Source organism: Volvox carteri (genome assembly GCF_000143455.1).
Source record: "Volvox carteri f. nagariensis unplaced genomic scaffold VOLCAscaffold_10, whole genome shotgun sequence".
Lineage (NCBI taxonomy): Eukaryota > Viridiplantae > Chlorophyta > Chlorophyceae > Chlamydomonadales > Volvocaceae > Volvox > Volvox carteri.
In genome coordinates, this window is record NW_003307553.1 from 1,801,694 (window position 1) to 1,822,738 (window position 21,045).

The following is a 21,045-nucleotide window of genomic DNA, read 5'->3' on the forward strand; positions in this document are numbered from 1 at the left end:
GGCGGCTCTTTCGGGCTGGATCCCGGCGCCGGCAGCGCCCTCGCCACCGTGACCGTCGTCGGCGCCAATGCGGCGCTGCCGCTGCCGCTGGCAGTGCCGCCACCACCACTGCCGCCAGCCCCGACGGCAATCAAGGGCAGCGGCGGCAGCGACCCCTTGGGCAGCGTGATCCCATTGGCCGCACCGCGCAACCGGTCCTGCAGCCCAGGAAACCAACGGAAATATGTGGATGGCGTGCATGTATGGTGATAGTATGTGACATGAGGCGCGTTGAGGAGGTTTCCTGAAGGGGAAGCGAGCAATCCTAGGGCACCTGCCCTGTGCTGTGCTGCATTTTGACTCTTCGGCAATGCTCCCCTCCTGCATGCGCCGCGTGTTCCTGCCCTCCCGGCCCCCTCTCGCGTACGGTTCCCATAAACCCTGCCTTGACAGTACCTACCGGCATGCCCGTCGTGATCGGTGGCGCCCCCATCACCACCCGCTGCGGCAGCTGCGGTTGCGGCTGCTGTGCCGCGGCTGCTGCAGCCACCCACGACACGTGCGGATGCTGTTGCTGCATCGCCAGCAACAGCTTTCGCCGTTCTTGCTGCAGGCCCTCGATTTGACGCTGCAGCTTGTGCGCTGCTTCCTCGAAGCGCTGCCGCTCCCCACCAGTCATAGGTCGCATTTCCTTGCTGCCGCGACCCACCGGCACCGTGCCCTCCCTCAACCGCGCCTGGACCACCTCTAAATGCAGCGCGAACTGCTGCTCTCGCGCATTCGGCCTCCGTGGATCCTCAACTTGTCCTTGTTGCTCCTGCTGCTGCGGTTGCTGGTGCTCATGCAGTTGCGATAGCCGATGAATCGCATGGCTAGAGGCGTCGGCCGCAGCTGTCAACAAGGAAGCCGGCATTCTGCGTCTCTGCGGGGCCGTTAATTCTACATCAGGCATCGTGCCACTGCCGCTGCCGCCAAGGGACAGCTCGACGACTGGGCCGGGGGCTGGACGCTTTGATGCAGCTCCCCCTCCTGCAACGCCACGTCACGGCCATTCGAAAGCATCGCAGTTAAGAAGCGATCTCTTTCTTAATCAGGCACCGGACACACACACCCTGGGGCATAATGCGGCTGTCGCGGTCGTGTGGCCTGTACCATGCACCCGCAAACGGCCCTAGCAGCCTCCACCAAGATATGCCGGCCCCTGCTCGCCCAGTCAGCAGCGCCAATGTTCTGGTCGGCCGAAGTTCGCAAGCGCCCCGTCACGGACACTGGCCCCTAACGTTGTCGCCAACTGTTCTTCTAAGCTCAAGGGACTTCACATCTGTTATAGTTGTCCTCAGTGGAAACCCTCGTGCATGGCGGCAAAGACTGAAAGCAATGGCAGCGGTTCATGTCCTTTCTCCACTAACCTTTCAGGAAGGAAGCGGGCAAACGGCGCTTCACGCCGGCAAGCGCGGTGCCGGGGTCGTCATCGTTGGTCAAGTCCACAACGCCAAGCTGGGCGCTCTCGCGCCTGGTGCCCTGCTCCCATTGCCCGCCCGGCAGCTGCAGGCCCTCCTGCTGCTGCGGTGGCGCCGGTTGCTGCTCGTGCTGCGCCGCAGGGTCATGCTCATGCGGCCTCCTACGGCTCTGCAGCATGTCTGCAACCGCTGAGCTTAGTCCAATGGCCCCGCTGCCGCCGTGCAACTGCAGCTGAGCCGGCGTCACTTTGCCCAGCCGCTGCTGATGTAGTAGCAACAGGAGCTGCTCCTGTTGTTGATATTGCTGCTGCCAGCTTAGCCCATGCCGCCCGGCCTCCAGGTCATCTGTTGACGCCGGTTGTTGCGCCTGCCCGGGGCTGTCCAAGATCAGTGCATTATCTAGTGGGAGCCTTTCCACTGCTCTGTCGCTGGGGCCATTGCTGAGATCTAACACAAGCGGCTGCCTGAACCCCTGCACCTCCATCGCCCGAAGCGGTAGCACACCCGGCGATGGCGCGAGCTGTAGGGCCTGTTGCTGGTGGTTCAAATGGTGCTGCTGCTGATGGGGATATTGGGGCTGCAGTTCTTCCGGCTGTTGCTTCCGCTCCAATGAAAGGCCATCAGAGTTCTGCAATAGCCGCAGCTCCGGACCCATCTCCTGTCGGATGCCTGTTAGCTGAGACGTCAAGTCCAAGTCGGCTGCCGGTGCTCTGTGAGATACTTCCTCACTGGGCCCCGCCCGGATGCCCACCCTTTGCATGACTTGCAGCTCGAAAGGCTCTGCGCGAGGTGCTGTCGCTAGGCTTTCTCTCGTCGCTGCTTGACCTTGCGCTGGAATCGAAGTCTGATGCGTTTGATCCTGCTGCTGCAGCGGTGTCTGCTGCACCTGTCGTTGGGGTTGTTGCTGTGGCTTCAAAGGTGCGTGCTGCACGCGCTGTTGTGCAGCCCGTTCATGCGCCTGGGTTGCACAGCAGGCAGGCACCAGAATCTGAAAAGAAATATGCGTGTTCTTAGAGCTTTTGGAAGGATTTCAGCTCCTTTTGCGGTAGGATGGCATGGTGGGCGTGCACTTGGGCCGGTGACAGGCGTTGGCAGCTTGCTGCGCGTGCTATGAGCTTGTTGACAACGTGCCCAACTTCTCGGTGACCCCAGATTGCGCGACAAACGGGCAGCGCCCCCGGTAACGAGTATCAGATCTCAAATCTACGTGACTGCGAAAGCCTGTATCGGTTCTGTTACCTGAGGTGGTACACCGCCAGACAGTTGGGCTTGACTCGGCCCAGCTTCATGAGCGCGAGCGCGAGCCATCTGCATGGCTCGCAGCATATCTTGGTATCTGCAGGTTAAACAGCTGGATATTAATCATTCACATTTGTCGTGACGCACACGTCGAGCCGACCAACGCGCCTACCTTTCGTCCATTGTTTCTTGCTTCTAGTACTCATGTAGCATAGTTGGTGCGGAGTATGCGGCACGCACGCTGTAGAACCTCCCCTTGCTACTTGACAAAGACACCTTTAGCTGAGTGCTACTTGCTGCCCCTACAAGGTCAGCGCATAGACATTACAAAGACAGCTCAACCTTGAAGACTATGACACGAAGTCTATCGAGGTGTAAGGAGATGGGAGGGTGGGCTGTACGGGTTCGGGCTTCGGGGCCCATTTTCCGTTGTAAATCATAATGGTCCTCGCTTGTGTATTTGTTGTAAGATATACCTCGTTGTGCTTTTGTATTGAAAAGAGAGGGACGCGTTGACCATCCGCGTATGCGGGCTTTATTTAGCTTATCAGAAAGGGCCTGGTAACATGGAATATATTTTCGATTACGCAGCAACTGACTAAATCTTTGTTTTGACACGTTTTTTTAGTTGGAGTCGATGCCCGTAAAAGCCTGACCAGGGCCATGTGGCAGTCACTGGGGAACTTTGCGGGCGTCGAGCTAGAGGTTAATGCAGATGGTGCCAAGAGGAGCTATGATAGACTTGCAAGGGCCACACTGGAGCTCCAGAAGCATGTCAAGGTTAGATGTCGAGGTCGAAGCCTTTCCCCTCTTCCCAATTACGGCCACGGAACACCAGAGCGCGTACATCACGCGATGCCTCATATACCCCCTCTCGGAGGCTTGGTCTAGCTGCTGACATGTTGCGTCCTGCGGTTGCGTAGGAGCTCCTATGCGACTACCCGGGTGAATCGGTGGAGCCTACCATTCTCCCTATGGCAGCGCAGATTGGCCGGGAAGGGGACGTCATGGCACACACTGCACGCTTGCTAAGCTCATTATGTGCCCAGCCAGGACGGGGTGATTCTTGTAGTGCGCCTGGGGCAATTTATACCCCCAGGGCTGACCCCCGGCAGCGTGTCCCAACGGACGCCGGCCCAGGCGTACTGGAAGGCGCGGACGCAATGAAGGCGTTTTTGTCGGTAGGTCTCTAGTTCAATACACAAAGATTTATTAACAGCCGAACTGTGATAAGGCTTGGTGTTATGCAACACGCCCGAGCCGGGCTATGGTGAATTCGGCTAGACAAACTAGACAGCCTAAGTACACAGGGCACCTTACGCAAGCTAGGTCTTGCTACGTGGCAATGACATGGACAAGGGTGTTCTCCGCCAGAGCTTGCGGCGCCGCCAGAGCGTGGCAAGCCGCGGCACGTGCACGTGTGCACGTGGCCTATGTGTCTTGCACACGCGTGTTATCTCCTGTTTATTCCCAAGCTGGCTGCTTGCACCACACACGGTTGCAGGCCGACGTACCATCTGTAAGGTGGGATGCGGTGGATGCCGCGGGGCCGGAAGCTGGCAGGAGGCTGCGCCAGATGGGCTCAGCGCCGGGCCGTGGGGCCAATGGCCAACGCCCCATCCATTCGTTGCTGCGCGTCCGGGTGGATGGGACGGCTGGAGGAGCGGACAGGCAAAGCATCTTGGAGGTGAGCTAGACGGTAGACAACAAGTAACAGGGGCAGGGGGCCACCTCGCCTTCTGTCCATGTCCAACTTCGTAGGGCCGCTGCGGCACGTTCCGACCGGAGTTGGGAGCCCAGAGCACGGAGCAGGCACCGCTGAAGACGATTGGCTGGAAGGGGGTCAAGTAGTACAGAGCAATAATAATGTAGTATCACTATCTGTCCTGACCCATTGCTGGATACCAACATTTTTGAGTAATATTACCTGAAGCTGAGCTATGCAGCTTAATTGTTTCCATGTCCTATAACCGGCAAGCAAAAAAACCGTTTTCTGTGTGCAGAAGGACCGCGAGCAGCTGCGAACATGGGCGCTCGGGGTGCTTCGGGAGCTTCATGCTAACGTGACCCTGGAGGAGCTCCACGCAGCGCTGCTTCGGAACGCTGTACAGTGCGGTGCTGTCCCGGCGCGTGAGGGAGCCGCCTGGTTCAAGTTGTATCCTTACATCAACAACGATGATATCGTGGTACGGAGCGGCCCGGCCTGCGCGTCGGGGCAATCTGGAGAACAGTTGCCGTACCCTGATGTGGGCTCAGGCCATGCGTCTCAAAACCATGCGTCCTCTCTGCGGCGTCCTGCCTGTCCTACGCCCCATGTGGTGAATCCCACAGTTTCACACACAGATTTTCACATTTCGGTCGTGTGCAACACCCTCCATCTACGTTCTGTCATGTTCTGTCAGCTGACAGAACATGACAGCAAGGGCAGGAGGCGGGAGGACGTCTTTTGGGGACATTATCTGCAATATATAATATCCTATCTGGGGATCGTGGTTCGCTGTGAAAGGTTCGTTGTGATTTCCTCGCCCTTTGCTTCCCCGTCTGCCCTCCCGGCAACAGGTGCGGTCCCGGCAGCTGCTGGCCGTTTTGATGCACAGCAGCAGGAGCTCGCAGGAAGCCTGGGCAGCGGTCACGCAGGCCTTCTTGCACAGCCTCGTTCAGCCGGACAACGAAGCGGCGCGTGTGATGGCGGAGATGTGGAGCGGCGGCGAAGCCCACGGAAGGTCAGTGGCCCAGCCATTGCACCATCCTGCCGGAGGGAGGACCGTGGGGGAAAAGACCCAATAAGTTGCCTACTAAGGCCTACCAAGTTGCCTATCATAGAAGCATAGGGCATCGGAATAGGGAATAGTGTTTGAACGGACTGAGCCGCGAGGAATAGTGGTGGTGGGTATTCAAGGACGCGTGAGCGGGCGCCGCATCCAGCAGCATTGACTGTAAACCCAACCAACTGGTAATAGCCCCAGGCCACCACGCCCCCGCGGCTTGCCCGCTTGCAGCCAAGCCTTCGAGGTCACGCCCGAGTCTTATCAGTCTTACGTCAGAAATCTGCAGGACAAGATGGATCAGTTGCTTGGAGGGCTGCTCCAGGAAGGACTAGAGGTGAGGGCCCTAGCTGTTAGTTTGCCCTTGCCTTAACACTAACACGCACTACCTCCTGAGGACTGCGGGCGCACGGATAAAAGCGTGTGTGGGAGCATGAGAATGTGGGCGCATGTCCGTATGGAAGCTTGAGGGCGTGGGCTTGTGTCCGTGTCGAGTTGTGGATCTATCAGCATGTTTACTCTGTACGGGCATGTATGACGTGCCCGCGTGGGACGAAACTCCTGGGTGTGCTCGCGTGCAGGATGGCGGCAGTCCGCGGGCGGGGCGGAGCTTGTCCGAAAAGGACTTGGCGGCATATAGACTCGCAATGACACCACGTTCTTACCTGCAGGTGCGGTTTATTATCCTTCTCAGCTGCCTTCGCACGCCTACGTTAAGATAGAGTTATCCTATAAGGCAGCGGCTGCTTCCTGGCGGTCGTGAAGGACAATCGCCGCTGTTTGTAGTGTTTCTTAGGACTGTCATTGCCTACCGGCATTGGGCAGTGGCTATCAAGCGCGGACGTCGACTGCTGGGCTCCGATGGGCTTTTACGAGATCCTCGACTATCGCTCCCCCCAGCTTTTGACCCCCTGATTCTAATTTAGGCACAGCATAGGCTGGTTTGGGGCCATCGAGCGGGACACAATTTGCTGTGTCCCGCTCTGAATGACTTAAATTCTGCATGCATTATTGGACTCGGCTCCCCGTAGTGAAGACCGTTCCTCCATGGCTGCGGTGTCTGCAGGCTGCGGGTCAGAAGCTGCTTTATCACGCTGCACTTCAGGTGTGTGTGTGTGTGTGTGTGTGTGTGTGTTACTGGGCTTGTTGTGGGTTGAGATGTTGGAGAATGTTGCCCTGTCATGAGGCACCTGTCAAGGATGTCGAGAACCGGAGGGAAACTGGACCCTGTGGAGAACACCACAACAGCAGGGCCGCGCTTACTGCCCTTTGCATGCCGTTTGTCGCATGCTCACGTCAATCCTAACCGATATACATCATCACGCGCGGGGTCAGACCAACTGGCACCCGTCTCTCTTCCACCTACCCTCGTTACAGATTCCATGCATGGCGGAGCTCCCGGAGCGTATCCCTAACTGGACGCTCCGAAACCTGTACGGCAGGCCGTTTGCAGAGGCCATCAAGCTGGTGAGTAGCCACTCTGGCCAAGCTGCTGTGCCCAAGGCAGTGCAATTAATTTTACACTCGGCGCCGGCATGGCGAGTCAAGTGTTTTTAAGTTGTGCGCATACATACACCTCTTGTGCAGTGGGATCTTCATCATCAGGGATCAACGGCTTGAGTATTGGGTCTACCGCACGATCGTGGGGGCGCTATAGGGGCTACTGGGGCCGCTAGCATGTGGATGCTCTGGCGTAGGGCTTTCTTCACGTACGCATGGGAACATAGCTCTCTCATAGCTCTCAGGCCCCCATTGGGGTTAAGGAGTCCCGGTTGCGGTCGCAGTCTCTTCCTGTCCGTCAATCGTCGTGTGCATCCTGCAGGCACTTCAGCATGGCATGGCAGCCATTAAAGAGGCCTTCGGCCCGAGTGGCGAGGGGCCTGACGAGCGCGTACGAGGCGGAAAGCTGGCCCACTCCTTGCTGCAATCCGGGTAGGTACGACAGCATGCAGGTGGAAATGGCAATAGCTGCAACAGTGTCGGAAATGCAAGCACCGTTTTGGTAAGAAACGCACTGTCTCCTTGTTGCTCTATTTGCGTGAGAGGGCTTAGGGACCCTTCGGAGTGGCCAACTTTACATGGACACATCGGGCGTGCACAAGTGCAGCCTGAATAGCCTCGACCAGCTTAATCGCCCGGTCAATAAAGTGTTTTTTTGCGCCTTATAACGATGGGTAAACATATTGTCTGGCGCTCTTTCCCGCCCCATGTGCATCCGTTACCCTACAATCGCCAGCCGCAAGGATGGCCCCCAAAAGTCTCAAGAACGGCAGCCGCCACCCCTGTCAAAGCGCGCGGCAGCTGCGGCTGCCCGCTTGAGCTGCGGATGGCGGACGGCTGCTGGCGGTGGCAACTCAGGTTCCGCCGACGGCACCGGTGGCGTGGGCAAAGGCGATGCCTGCCAGCGGGCATTAAGCCGCGCGCGAACTGCAGTGGAGTTCTTTGCCGAAGTGGAGAGGTGTGTCAGAATCTTACTTCTCCTATCTCCATCCTCCTCCGACACCCTGTCCCCGCACCCCCTCATATCCCCTTGCCTCCCCTTGCCGCATACCCTTCACTCTTCTGCTCACGTACCGCTTGCCTCCTCCTCACTTACTCTGCCTCCTGCCGCGACAGGGACATACGGGGTTTCAAGGAGGGGTTCACAGCTATCATTCTTAAGAGCAGCGGCGCCCCTGGTGGGGCCCTCCTGCGGCCGGGGTCTTACAGGGGCCTGCAGCAGCAGCAGCAGCCGTTGCAGCCCCACTGCGCCATAGCCTATTTGTCGGTTCTGCGAGAAGACGTAGCATGGGCGTTCCGCGAGTGGAGTAGCTCCCTGCGGACCTTCCTGTATGGCAGCGTCACTTCGGCAGTGCAGGTGCGTGTGGGGCGGGGAGAAATGTAAACTCCCGCATGGCTTCACCACGACCCGTCCCGGGAGCCATTGAAGGACGGAAATGGGGGGCCGGGGGCCACGAAGGCACCTTTGGATTCCCGGAGTGCATTGCGACGTCGTGTGTCCCTCATGCTTGGGTAATCGCTGTATGCCCATCTGTTCACTCGCTAAATGGGCTGCCGGGACGGCATCAAGTTGATATATTAAGGCCAACTTAGGGTTCCTCCACATGCGCCTCGCCAGGCATGCCTCGCTGATGACGACCTGAACCAGCCTGTCGGCGCTGTGCCGCTGTCGCCTGTCACGTGGCCGATGCTGGCGGACGTACGGCTGATCCCGGACTGTCCCTCCACCACACAGGTGTGATTGGCAAGGGGAGTGCAGGGGCTCAGGGTGCAAGGGTAGTGATGCTGTGTGTGTGTGTGTGTGTGAGCTGGTAAAGCCTTGTACCATGGTGTCATTGGTTCGACCGAGGAGATTTCCTTCCTTGTCCCTATATGCGTCTTGCTGACGCGCAACGTGCACGGCATGAGCATGGGACACGGCACGGTCGCGCTTTGGGAACCCACCCCACCCTATACGCCACTGGCGCGGATACCTTTCGTCGTTCTGCCCTTAAGGTAATTCAAAACCTCCCACACGGGCTGTGCGTGCTCCCGTATAAACGGGGTCTCTCTTTTCCACATGTACGACCTTCGTAGATGTGTCCTGGGGCTCCCTACCGGGCCCTGCATGTCTGTGGTGTTTCCGACATGCAGAGGCGGACCGACACAGCAGCCAGCAGCAATTCCGCGGCTATGCCACTCAGGAGCAGTAGCAGCAGCGGCGGCCTGAGCTGCCAGGACGAGGGGACCAAAGGTGGGGGCGAGCGCGCTGCTGCCCATCGTGGCGATGGCGGCGATGCTGTCTTCCTCCATCGCGGCGAGCTGGCTGGGGAAAGGGCAGAATGCAACCGGAGGGCGCCCCTGTTGATCGACGCGGTATCGCACCAGGTTCTTGAGTTCGCGTCGTGGCTGCTCAGTCGTCTGCCAGAGCTACCGGAAACGCTCCAGGTATGTGAGCTGCGTGTGCGTTCTTTTTGAAAGGACGTCGTCGGTCTGGTCGAAGCGCTCAGCGCGTGATTAGAGAGAACGATTACGGTTGGCGATTGAGCGTGTGTTACAGATTGCAGGTACCAAACAAATTGCACCTGTTCTGGATTGTGACAGCAAAAAGCAGCTGGATAGGTCAGCCGTTGCCCTCAGTTAAGCTGCAGATACATGCCATACTGCAATTCCTCTACTCCGTTTGCCGAATGCCTGGGTTCTTGTGTGTCGTCCTTCCATTTCCCTACGCCCTTTAGTCTGATACATTCATTTCTCACACATGTAGAGAATTTGTCTCCTTCCTGTCACGCAGCCTGTTCTTGCTGGAGCAGTGGTGGAGTGTCTAAGCATGCTAATGGACCGCCTGTCGCTGGTCTGCACCAGCCTAACAGACATGCCCGGCAGTCGCCCTCTGTCGCTGTTGCTGCTCTTTCACTCGGCCGCCTGCTGTGTACGGCGCCGACTGGAGGCCATGCAGCCCGGGCTAGGCGGCACGGCGGCGACGGCGATGGGGTATTGTCCGTACGACGGCGGGCAGGATGTGGATCTGGCCCGACAGCACGGCGAAGCGCTGGTGCAGGTATGGGGGATTATACGCTTTGGGGGTAATGACACACCACAAGAGTAGGAAACTCGCAAACAGCTAACCATTTTCTACGTCCCTCCTTCCAGGCCGACGAGCTTGTGACGAGCATCCAGCAACACACCGTCCTGGCGTTTATGCAAGCTGTGTACGATGTCGTACTCTCCTCCCTGGACCGGACCAACTGGTGTGCCTTCCGACCCGAGGTGATGCGGGGCCAGAGCGCGGGTCCGGCAGTGCGCGTGTGGCACTCGATGCTGCTGCGCATGCTGCGCGCAGCGGCCCAGCATGCTGCACCCGATGCTGCTGAGTGGCTTCTGGGGCAGGTGCGTTCTCTCCAGGACGATCCGCAGTGCCTGCATTTAAAAACATTATTGGAAGGTTTTATCGGAAGCATTTTAAGAGAAACATATTACTCCGAAGCATGTGCCTGCGTGCTTTCATTTCTCTTACCTTGAAAGCAATGGGTGTAGCAATTCAGATTGAAAGCAATGGGTGTAGCAATTCAGATTAAATAAGGCAATGGGGACCAAAGGCATTGCACGCTCGGGGCTTGGCTCGCTTTTTACGATACGATAAAAAGGTTTGGGTTTTATTTCCCAAACCTTCCCCCCACAGGTCCTTTTAGAGAGCGCGAGCTGCCTGACGCAGCGGTATCTTCAGGTCGGACCCACCGTCCAGATGCTTCGGGAGTTTGTCGCCGACGCGGTGCACCTGACGGCGTCGGTGTTCCTCTTCTGTCAGCCCATACCCGTCAGGAGAAGGGCGCACGTACCTCGCGGCGGCGACAGCGGCGGCGGCGGCTGGGGTGGACCCGCCACGGGACACGGCGTGGGTTGGGAAGCGCAGCTGCAAGACAGCGCCACCGACGGCCACGACGCCATGAAGGTATGGTGGCTGGCACACTGGCGTCCGTACTAGTATTCCCACTTATGTGAAAAATGTAAAGTAGTTTGTCGCGTGCATATGTGCTATGGGATATTGCCTAGGGTGGCGACCTTGGGTTGGGAAAAGTCACCCGGGTCATGCGTATTGCCGCCTTTCAACGTACCACTTCCTTGAGGTCATTGATACCTTGGCCACGTGGCGATGGCCTCGCTCACCGTCTGTTGCCTCATCTATGGTGCGCACGCAGGTGGCGTTTTGGCTGCGGTTACCCTTCCCTACAGCCCGCGCGCTGTCGGAAGCAGCACGGGAGCTGCTCACCCGTGCCGCGCTGTTGCATATCCCCGGCAGGCAGCTGGAAAACATCGCGCGCGAGGCGGGCCTCTTGGTGACTGGACCCGCCAAGGAAAGACCCGAATGTGCACCTAGCAGACCTAACGCTGCTGCTGCGGCAGGCGTAACCGTGGCTGGGGCTGCGCCAACCCTGCCAGCGAGAACCGGCACCACCGGTGACGAAGCCGCATCAGCCGCGTCTGCGATGATGGGCTCAACTGACCCGTGGGTCGCCAATTCCGCGGGTGCTGCTGCCGCCGCAGCCGGGGTGGTGAACCTGGCGGCGGCTTCGGATGAGGAACGGCTGGCGCTATGGACCACCTGGTTGCCCAGCGACGTGGTGCGCGTCTTGACGGACCCGGGGGAAGCGATTGGGCTGCGCCTCGGCGGTGTAGGTGGCGATGGCGGCAGTGACGCCGTCGACCAGCTGCTTATTCCGTTGGCGAATAGGATGGCTGATGCTGCACCGGAAGTCCGGCATGCTTCCAAGGTGAGAAGGCTTGTTGGCTCGGTCCAGATTGCAGGGGCGACAGGTATCACGGATGCAGATGCCATGGCCCGCAACCCCTGGTCACAGGTGCCACAAGGCAGGCACCACGCCCCACAGCCCACCGACAGATGCCATGTAGCAGGCTTTAAGGGTTGAAATGATCTTTACCAAAGGGCGGGCATGCGATCGAGGTGCTGCCGCTGGTTAAACCTAGGATCTGCCGCCCTTGAGAAGCGCGGTGTGCTGCGTGCAGTCCATGTCGCCCATGCACCCCCTCCTCCCATCCGCCTTCCTTCTTTGGTAACTTCCTATGTTTGTGAGTGGCGCTTTGATTTGCTTTGTTTTGCAGGAGCCTGAAGGCCCTATGTGGCGCGCTTGCCTCGAGCACCTGGCACAGCGAGCGAATGCAGAGGAGGTGATGCTGGCGCTGGCACGGCGGCACGAGCTGCACGCTGCCGTGGGGACAGAACCGCCCGGTTACGCGGAAAGCCGCCCCGTGGTGCGCAGCATGGCGCGGCGACTGGGGCTCGTAGCGGCAGAAGAAGCGGACGACGGATAGGGGACGCCACGTTCAATTGCAGCGTCGCACACATATGCATGAAGGTGGAGGTTTGGATGCAAGTTGCTTCGTAATCAATTTGAAAAGGACAAAGATGATCCACGGTTGTTCGCTGGAGTAGGCAGTGCTTGAATGTTGGCTGCGGCGCGGATCCACTGCCGCACTCCACCTCCATGCATATATGCGCGACGCTGCAATTGAACGTGGCGTTCCCTATCCGTCGTCCGCTTCTTCTGCCGCTACGAGCCCCAGTCGCCGCGCCATGCTGCGCATATTGAGGCAGCCTCAATATGAACTGGCGGCAGGGCTGATGTCTGGGGTCATGCTTGGGTACAGATTCAATGTCACTAGGAAGTTATTAACAGATGTAGCTGTTCTTGAGAAGCTATCACGATTAAGGTGCCACTGCCGTTTGACGTCCGTAGTCTCTGGTTACTGCACCAAGTAAACACAACGCGTTAGGCTCACACAAATGTTTATACGATTCCGGCTGGAAGCTTGGTTTGTACCAATGTCAAAGGGCTACATGGCCTTGTCTGTATGCGGAATCCCCCAAGCACTTGAGTTGGTCGGAACAGTTTCACTCCCGCGTAAGCGGTGGGCGTGGGGGTTATGAGTGGCGATTTGCCTGGCATACCAAGGCTAGGGCGTGGGTAATGGAGCATAGCAGGCCGTAAAACATGAGGTGAGCAGCGTTAGAGCAAAAACATGTGTGCGATACGGTCGTCGATACGGTCGATACTGCGAGACTTGTATGTATGCGCAGACTGTCATGGTAATACAATTGCATCATGTATGGCGATTGAGGTATTGTGCTTGCATGCGGCATGTATTTAAAGGCCGCTGTGGCCCAGACAGAGGCCAGAGCGGAGTCCTCGAAAGCGCTAATTTTTGCACGACGCCAGTGTTTCTGATGTCTATGGTGATGTCATATGTTGAACAGTCAAGTTACGCGGAGGCAGCAATCTACTCGAAGAGCGACGTCTCCGTACTTTGCGTGTTACGTTTGCGTTGTAACTGACGCGAACATGTACTCACAAGAAGTGGACATACATATACACGTTTGCATTACAGCGCCTAGCACGAGAACTGTGTAAAGCGTCCCAGTCTGTCGCGTTGAGTTGACGCTTAGTCTAGCTTTAATTGGGCAGGCGTCCTTCTACCGCTGGCCTGCACCGTTTCGGTCTCCTTTTATCTTTCCTAAATTGAATTCCCGCGGCCTGAGCAGCCTCCATTGAGGAACGAGCTGGTCAAGCAACCTTTAAGGGCCTGGGTGGCATAGGCCTGCCCTGAAATGTGGAGCGGTCGCAAGCTGAAGCCTTCTTCTGTAGAAATGCAATATCACTGCATTTAACAGTTGGACATGAACATCTTTTGCTCGTTCTTGCGTTGCCTAGGAGGCAAGGGTAGGTCCTGTAAGCCGTCTTTCCGAAGGCATTACTGTTACCTTTGGATTGTTGTTGTGCAATAAGCTTAAACAGCTGCCTGTGCTGCAGGCGAGGCGAGGGTTGCCGAACAGGTCGGTCCCTTTGCGAAGGAGAAGGATGAAGTCTTGTTTGCTGATGGAGATGTCCAAGTAAAGCGGACTAATGGTGGAAAGCAGAGGTGTGGCTGCTGAACGTCGCGTCGGGGACCTTCGCTCTCTATCTCAGCTCGTATCCCGAAATCTACTGACGATATTGTCTTCCTTACGATTCATATAGGTTATCTTCTGAAAATATTTTTGAGAGTCAAGGCAAGGCTGCATGGTGCTCCTCGAGTTTTGGGGTGGCCAAGGGTTGTGAAACCGGAGCTGGCAGGTCGCCAGCTCTGACCGAGGAGCAGGGCAGAGACAAGCGGCAGTCGTTCTTGGCAGGCGACCTACATAATGAACGTACGCTTCGAGCGCTCCTACAGAAGGCCAAAGCAAGGCTATCGGAGCAGACTCAAGCCTTTGCCCTTGAGCTTCAGTCAAACAGCCCACCCGCAGACAGCTGCCGCTCTGGCTTTACTCTAGACCCTGAGCTTAGGCGTTTTAACACGCAGCTACTGGAGACGTGCTGCGTTGCGAAGCCTGGTAAGACAAGCCCTTCTCGGTGCAAGTCGCCCTAGCCTTTCATGCCTTGCATTAGGCGCGGTCACACTTCATGGTCTCAGGTTGTCCTGCTGACTTCCACACCCGCAATTGTAAGCACCCCCTCCAAAAAGGCACGTACAATGGTTATGCTGCTGCGGCAAGCATGCTGCGGCCTTGCCGAGGTCATTGTTGGATCTTCAAAGCATATCTCATGCGACTGCCGCACGTTCCCCTCCGCAGTAATGTCCCCCATGCCATGCTCTTGGACCTGGTAATGGTGCCGCGCTATTTGTTTATGCCCCAGCTCACCACCCGCTATACGCCTCTGCCTTCTTGCGAACAGATGCACGAGCTCTCCTACGCGTAGAGCTGCTCTTGGGTGAGGTTCGCCGCTGGCTAGCGGCACGGCCCTGCCCAGCCGCCGCCACTGCCGTGTTGTACGCTGCGGGTGACGGTCTGGTCCACGCGGAGCATGCTGTGCGTTCCGTGGGGCTCGTCCGCTTCTGGCAACCTGAGAATGCCTCAGTCTTCCTGGCTTTGCTGCAGCTGTACGCCGATGTGCTCGTGCAGGCGACCCGTGCCGCACACATGAACCACCGCCAGCAACAACAGCAGCGAAACCCGGAGGACTTGAAACCGGCCCCGCAGCAGCAGGAACGTGAGAAGGGAGATGCGCATCAGCAGCAGCAACAACAACAACAACAACAACAGCGGCAGAGCAGTTGCAGTGACGTTGTGGTTCTGGCCTCTGATCAAGAGCAACAACAACGTCAGCAGCAGCAGGCGCGTGGCCTAGCCGCGGAGAAGCTGATCCCACAGCTCTCGGAGGTGTCTATGGAGTGTGGCGAATCGGCCTTGCAGCCGGGGCGTAGCCCGCAGCCGAAGCAGCACCAGCAGGTGCCGCTGACTTTTGCCGCGGCGGCGCTGCTGCTGCGGCCGGATTGGCTGGACATGCTCGCAGAGGCGTTGGAGCTGCTTCACTTCAATGAGGAGTTCCGTCTGGCGGCTGCTAGGGCAGGTTGGGAGCCGCAGGAGGCGCTTTCCAAGGCCCTGCAGCTGTGGTGCTTCCTGACCCAGCTCGTGAGGTTCGCTGCTGCACATGCGGACAGTGTGAAACGTAAGTCATGGTGGTCGGTGTGCGTCTCCTGAGCTATCATGTGTTGCACGCCGTGGCGATGTTGTGCGTCGTGCTGGGCCCTTGTCGCCAAATTCCCATGGGCGAGGCAAGGTTGTGGCTTGCGGGTTGCCAATCCACCTCCTCGACACCAGTTGAGCGGGGAAGATTTTGGCACATGCTAAGCGACTTGCTGAACTGCACTGCGAGGATTTCGCCTTGCCAACGGAGTGGATTGTGTGGTGACCAGATGATGTGATTTTTCTCCGGTAATACTGCGTCGCATATCGGCTTTGGTGCAGGCATGGAGCCTTGCCTGCAGCGCTTGGGTGCACTGCTGGCGCCTCCCTCCGGCACCGTACCACACCTTTTGGATCTGCCCCTCGCGGAGGACACACTGGTGGCGCAGCTCCACGCCCTGTGGCTGCTACAGGTGAGCCTTGGCAAGGGATACGAAGACGCACATTGACACCAGCGCTGATCGTGATGCCGCGCTGCAATGTGGCCTATCGCTGTCGATGAGCCTTGTCTCATCGTAGATTACAAACCTAACGGCGAGACTCGGGGCAGTGGCCGAAAGCCCGGGAAATACAAAGGGAGGAAACATAGAGAATATCCTTGCGAGATTCGGGCGTCTTGTGCTAATTTGGGATCTGCGCCGAGCGGTATACTCCGGGCGGTGTGCTGCGTGCTCTTCCCTGGGATTTCAGGTACTGTACGATATGCCGGATGCCAAGGTGCTGTACTCAGCACAGCTGGCGGAATACTACGTGGCCCTGCACCACAACGCCATGGTGCAGAGCTATGAGGTACGCGTGTGGGTGCTTAGGGCTTGCGTAACCGTAATTGCTACGTGCATAGGTACTTGCGTATGTATATTACATTACATACTTGGCGTACTGGACCTTACAGCGGCCATGATGCGTTTTTTCAGTATTGTTTACTAGCAGGGGATTGCTTCTTGCGTTGGTAGGATGAGGGCTCTGCTCAGTCATCAATCGGAAACCAACCAACCTCTGTCGCTGCGCCGCCCTGCCCTGCGTTGTGAAACAAAAATCCGCATGTAGCTTTGGCCCGTATCTTGTTTGTTTGCTTGCCCTGTTCCTCCCAACCTCCGTGGTCTGTTCATTCTGTGACAGGCGTCGGCAGCGGACCCCAAATCAGCCGCAGCAGAGCTCTGCCGCATCCATGCCACGTTGCTGCGCAGCCTGGCGCGACATCCCGGCGCGCCCGTGCGCAATGCCTTTGCCCGTGTGAAGACCGTGGACTGGATTCTCGAGGAGCTGTCACTGGAATGCCAGCTGCTGCCCGCGGCCCAGCAGGACGGCGAAGCCGAGGATCCGGACTCAGAAGACTCCAGCAGCGACTCGGACATTACGGTAACGGATGATGAGGACGCCGCTACGGGCGGCGGCATAGGCGGTAGTGGTGATGGTAATGGCGAGGTTGCAGCAGAGCAGTCGCTGCCTTCTTGCAGCGCCAGGACGCGACTGTTGAGCCCCGTCGCTCCGACGGAAGCAGACTTGCAGGAGAAGGAGGCGGCGGTGGCGGCTGGGTCATGTCCAGCGGCTGAAGCTGAGGCTTCCCGCAAAGAGAGTAAGGGCTTTTCCTTCACGTACGACCTGAATGAGGACGTAGAACGGCTCATTGCGCTGGAAGACGAGCTGGGCCGTGAGATGGAGCTAGATGGGTTGGATTACGATGACGAGGGGAAACAGCTCAAGGCTCGAAGCGACGCTCGGATGGCGGAGGCGCTTGCGGCGGAGGCTGCTGCTGCAGCGGAGGCTGCCACAGCGGCGGCGGCGGCAGAGGCAGGGGAGCTGCAACCGGCGTCACCAGCGCCAGTAGGGGAATACAGTCCCGGAGCTCAAGCGCTGCAGCAGCAGCAAATGCAGGCTGGCCCGCGGGATCTGCAGTCGCATGGCAGTTTCGGCGCCAGTAGCCGGCCCTCCGGCAGCATCCCGCGGCTGGCGTTGGTCGGGTTGCGCAGCGTGTCCATAAGTTCCCTGGCGGCTCAGTCACCCGCTGGCAAGCGCCCCTCTGGACACGGTGCCCGCGCGAGCCGTACTGGCAACAGCAGTGGTGTCCTCTCTGTACATGAGGGTGAGGACGGCGCTGGGGAGGAGCCCTTGTCTGGAGACGCTTGCTGTACGCCGTCGATAAGCGCCGCCGCGACGGCGGCGGAGCGCGTAGCTGCCTGGTCCTCGAACCTCATGGACGCCTACGCGGCGGCGAACGCCGGCGACGACAGCAAGCTGCCGTACCCGCCGCCGCGGAGGAGGTCCAGGGGCAGTGGCAGCCTTGACCGCGGGTCCTCGCCAGCGGCACCCCAGACTCCTCCTTGGGATGGGGATACTATCAACGAACAGCCCCCGCCCCCTCCACATCAACAGCAGCAGCAGCAGCAGCAGCAACAACAAGATGACCAGCTGCAGCCGGCAACCGGTGAGGCCGGCGCCGTTGTTCCCGCTTCCGCGGCCGACGAGCCGATCATGGCTGGCCCGGTCCGTCCACGGGAGCTTACGAGCGGTTGCCCCATCCATCCCGGCCCGCTAGGGGAGCTGCACCTGATGGTGCACACCACAGGGACGGGTCGCACTACACAGCCGTCCAGTACCACTTCGGTTGCTCACGGGAGGCCGCCCCTGCCAACCAAGCCGTCTCTGCCGCCGTTGAGGATGGTCTTCGGGGCATCCACGGAGGCAGGGACGGCGGCGACGGCTCCGGCGGCACCGGTGTCGTCGTCGTCACCGTCTGTGTCGGCCCGTGCACATCCGCCGGGTAGCTCGCGCGCCATGGTGCTGCTGTCTGCATCCAATCGTGTGAACAACGCGGGCTTGCACGCAGCTTCCCCAAACGCTGCATCTCAACAGCAGCACCAAGCTCAGCAGGGCCAGGCGCCATGGGCGCAAGGCCCGCACTCCACTATGGTTGCTCTCGGCGCGTCGCCGATCCGTGATACAAGCCGCCAGTTCTACGCCTCAAACGAAGGCTGCTCCTCCTCCACAACATCCGCCCCTCCGCAGCCGCCATCCGATCGGCCAACGCAGCCGCTCATCCCCGCGCTCAACCTGAAGTCCTTGCGGCGGCGTGACGGCGGCGGCGGCAGTACCGCGCCACCCACCGACACGGGCCGTACCGTGCCGCTGAGCTCCATGCTCCGCTTTACGAACGCCGGCAGCTTGTCCAACTGCAGCGGCAGGGACTCCGCCAACACGCTGCTTCGCTCCGGCGGCACCGCCACCACGCCTGTCAGCAGCAATATTAACGCGCACACCCACAGCCACGGGGCTAGTAATCTCGGCAACGGATTGGTGGCATCAGGCGCGCTGCGCCGCATCACCGAGACGGAGCAAAAGCCGCCGGAGGCAACCTACCAGGAACTCGCCTGCCAGCGGCTGCTATACCAGGACCGCGCGACCCACATCCTGCTCCTCAAGGTGGTGGTTGACCTGCTGGTAGCGCCAACGGCTACGCTGGACCCCGCCTACGTGCCGCAGTATCCCGTGCATAGCGGCGTGCCCCACGCCGAGTTTATCTTGTTGTGGCACCTTAACGCGCCGCGCAATGCCGGCGTCGTGCATGACTTGTGTCGCGGCGCGCAGCACCGCGCCCGCCAGGCCGCCGCCACGGCGGTGCGCCGTGCCGCAGAAGCGGCCGCCGCTGCGGTCTCCTCTCAGCCCCTTGGGCGTTCACCGCGGCTTTCGGACCCTGCCAGTTCTGAGCTGACGACGACGACGACCCAGCAGGGACCCTCGGACTCGGCTCGCGACTACTCGCCCTCGCTAAACAATGCTGCGACCTCACACCAGTCCTCCTCGCCGTTATCGGTGGGAAGGACGGCACCCGCGGGCCCCGCAGCAGCACCGTCAGGTGCTACTCCCAGAGCCGACGTCGCGGCACCCACCCGCGCTGGTGCCGTTACTCGCACGTTGCAGCTCCTCAGCCGGCCGCTGTTTGACGCGAGCCGGTACACCAATCTGCAGTTTGTGGCCCGCGGCACGTTTGGCGACATCTACCGCGCTCGCATGGAGCCGCCGCGCGCGTTGGCTTGGCCGTCGCCGGTGTCGCAGGGCGAGGCAGCGGCGGCGGTAGCGGCGGCCGCGGCGCCTATGCAAGTCGTTATCAAGACCATCCAGCTACCGTCCTCCTCTCACGACCCGTGCGTGCTGGCTGACGTATTCGGAGAGGTGTCCGTGATGGAGCGGTTTCGAGGTGGGGTTGCAATCCCATTCTGAAGGTTCCTGTTTAGCTATGTTGGCCTTAGGCAATTGGGCCGCTTGATATCCCACAGCGTAACAACAACTATAAGGAGTCTGGAGCCAGCCCAGCAATACCTATCCGCCATGTGTGTATATGTATTTATATATCTCACATCAGGGAGGAGGGATTTTTATTATGTTGGTTTTAGTATATGCTCCCATTGCCGGTTGTTATCCCTGTTTCCGTTGTATACGCGTGGCCGCCGTCGTCCTCCCCGCACGCTCCCCGCCATGTACGCAATCCTGCTTCTGCCCCTGCGCAACCCGTCCCGATTCGCTCGCCTCAGGTCACGAGTGTATCTGCCAGCTGCTTGACTACGGCATGCACAACGATGCCTACTGGTTGGTCATGCGCCGCTACCGATGCTCGCTGGCGGAGTGGCGCGGCCGACAGAAGCCTCTGGACGAACCCGCAGCTGCAGCGGCGGCGGCGGCGGCGGCGCGGGTATACCTCTCCGCTCTGAGCCAGGTGGTGGATGCGCTGCGCCTGCTGGCATCCCATCACGTAGTACATTTTGACCTCAAGTGCTCCAACGTGTTGATTGAGCCGCTGCCCGGTATACGTGACGGTGAGCTTTGGGCGCCAGCTGGAGGTAGTAGCAGCACAAGCAACAACACCAACAGCAGCACCGGCGGCAACAGCGATAGCAGTAGCACCGGTAGCAGCACCCAGCACCGCGCGCCGTTTCGTTGCGTGCTGGCTGACTTTGGTGAGGCCCGTGCGTACCGTTGTGCTGAGGAGGCCTTTACAGCGCGCAACCGCGGCACGGAGGTGTTCAAGAGCCCCGAGATGCTGTTGCTGAACGCCGTAGGCTCGCGGGCCAACGGCGCCGCCAAGTCCACGGCGCCGCCACCACCGCAGCCATGGACTCAGCCTCCAGCAACGGCGGCGGCGACGGCACAGGAGTCGGCGCCACGGTCACCTTCTCGCTCCGCCACGGGAGGCGACGGGGCCCCTGCACCGTCATCGCCTACGGCAACAGCCCGCGCGACGATCAAGATGACATCGTCAATGGGCACCGCTGAAGATGCCAAACGGACGACTCGGCAGGGTTTGGCGGGGGCGGGTCTGGCCTCGGATGTGTGGTCCCTGGGTTGTTTGGCCTACGAGCTGCTGTCAGGGACGGTGCTGTTTGGAGGCGACTATGCATCGGTGACGCACCGCGTGGCATTCGGCACTGGGGAGCACCTCACTCTGACGGAGGTGGAGCGCGGCCGGCTGGCTAACCTGCAGGAGCTGGTGGGTCTGGTGGAGTGGATCCTGGTGCGCGACCCGGCAAAACGCCCTTCCCTGGACCGCATCGCGGAGCGGATTGAGCAGGTCCGAGCTGCCCTGGCAGCTAACGGCTTATTAGCGTGA

The 21,045-nt window shown here is 59.5% G+C and overlaps 1 protein-coding gene across 1 annotated transcript; it reads left to right on the top strand.

The window, feature by feature from the left end:
- Positions 1–2,208: 2,208 nt before the first annotated feature.
- Positions 2,209–21,045, top strand: VOLCADRAFT_116901 (uncharacterized protein; the record flags this gene model as incomplete). The annotated part of the gene is made up of 24 exons (XM_002948454.1): positions 2,209–2,357; positions 4,183–4,365; positions 4,682–4,864; positions 5,238–5,401; positions 5,678–5,780; positions 6,025–6,114; positions 6,510–6,548; positions 6,821–6,910; positions 7,266–7,375; positions 7,680–7,901; positions 8,060–8,300; positions 8,562–8,678; positions 9,311–9,370; positions 9,717–9,983; positions 10,076–10,312; positions 10,605–10,874; positions 11,122–11,694; positions 12,044–12,193; positions 14,150–14,309; positions 14,653–15,426; positions 15,726–15,856; positions 16,134–16,232; positions 16,563–19,638; positions 19,973–21,045. Coding segments are annotated over 24 exons (8,559 nt in total), but the record flags the coding sequence as incomplete, so codon positions are not given.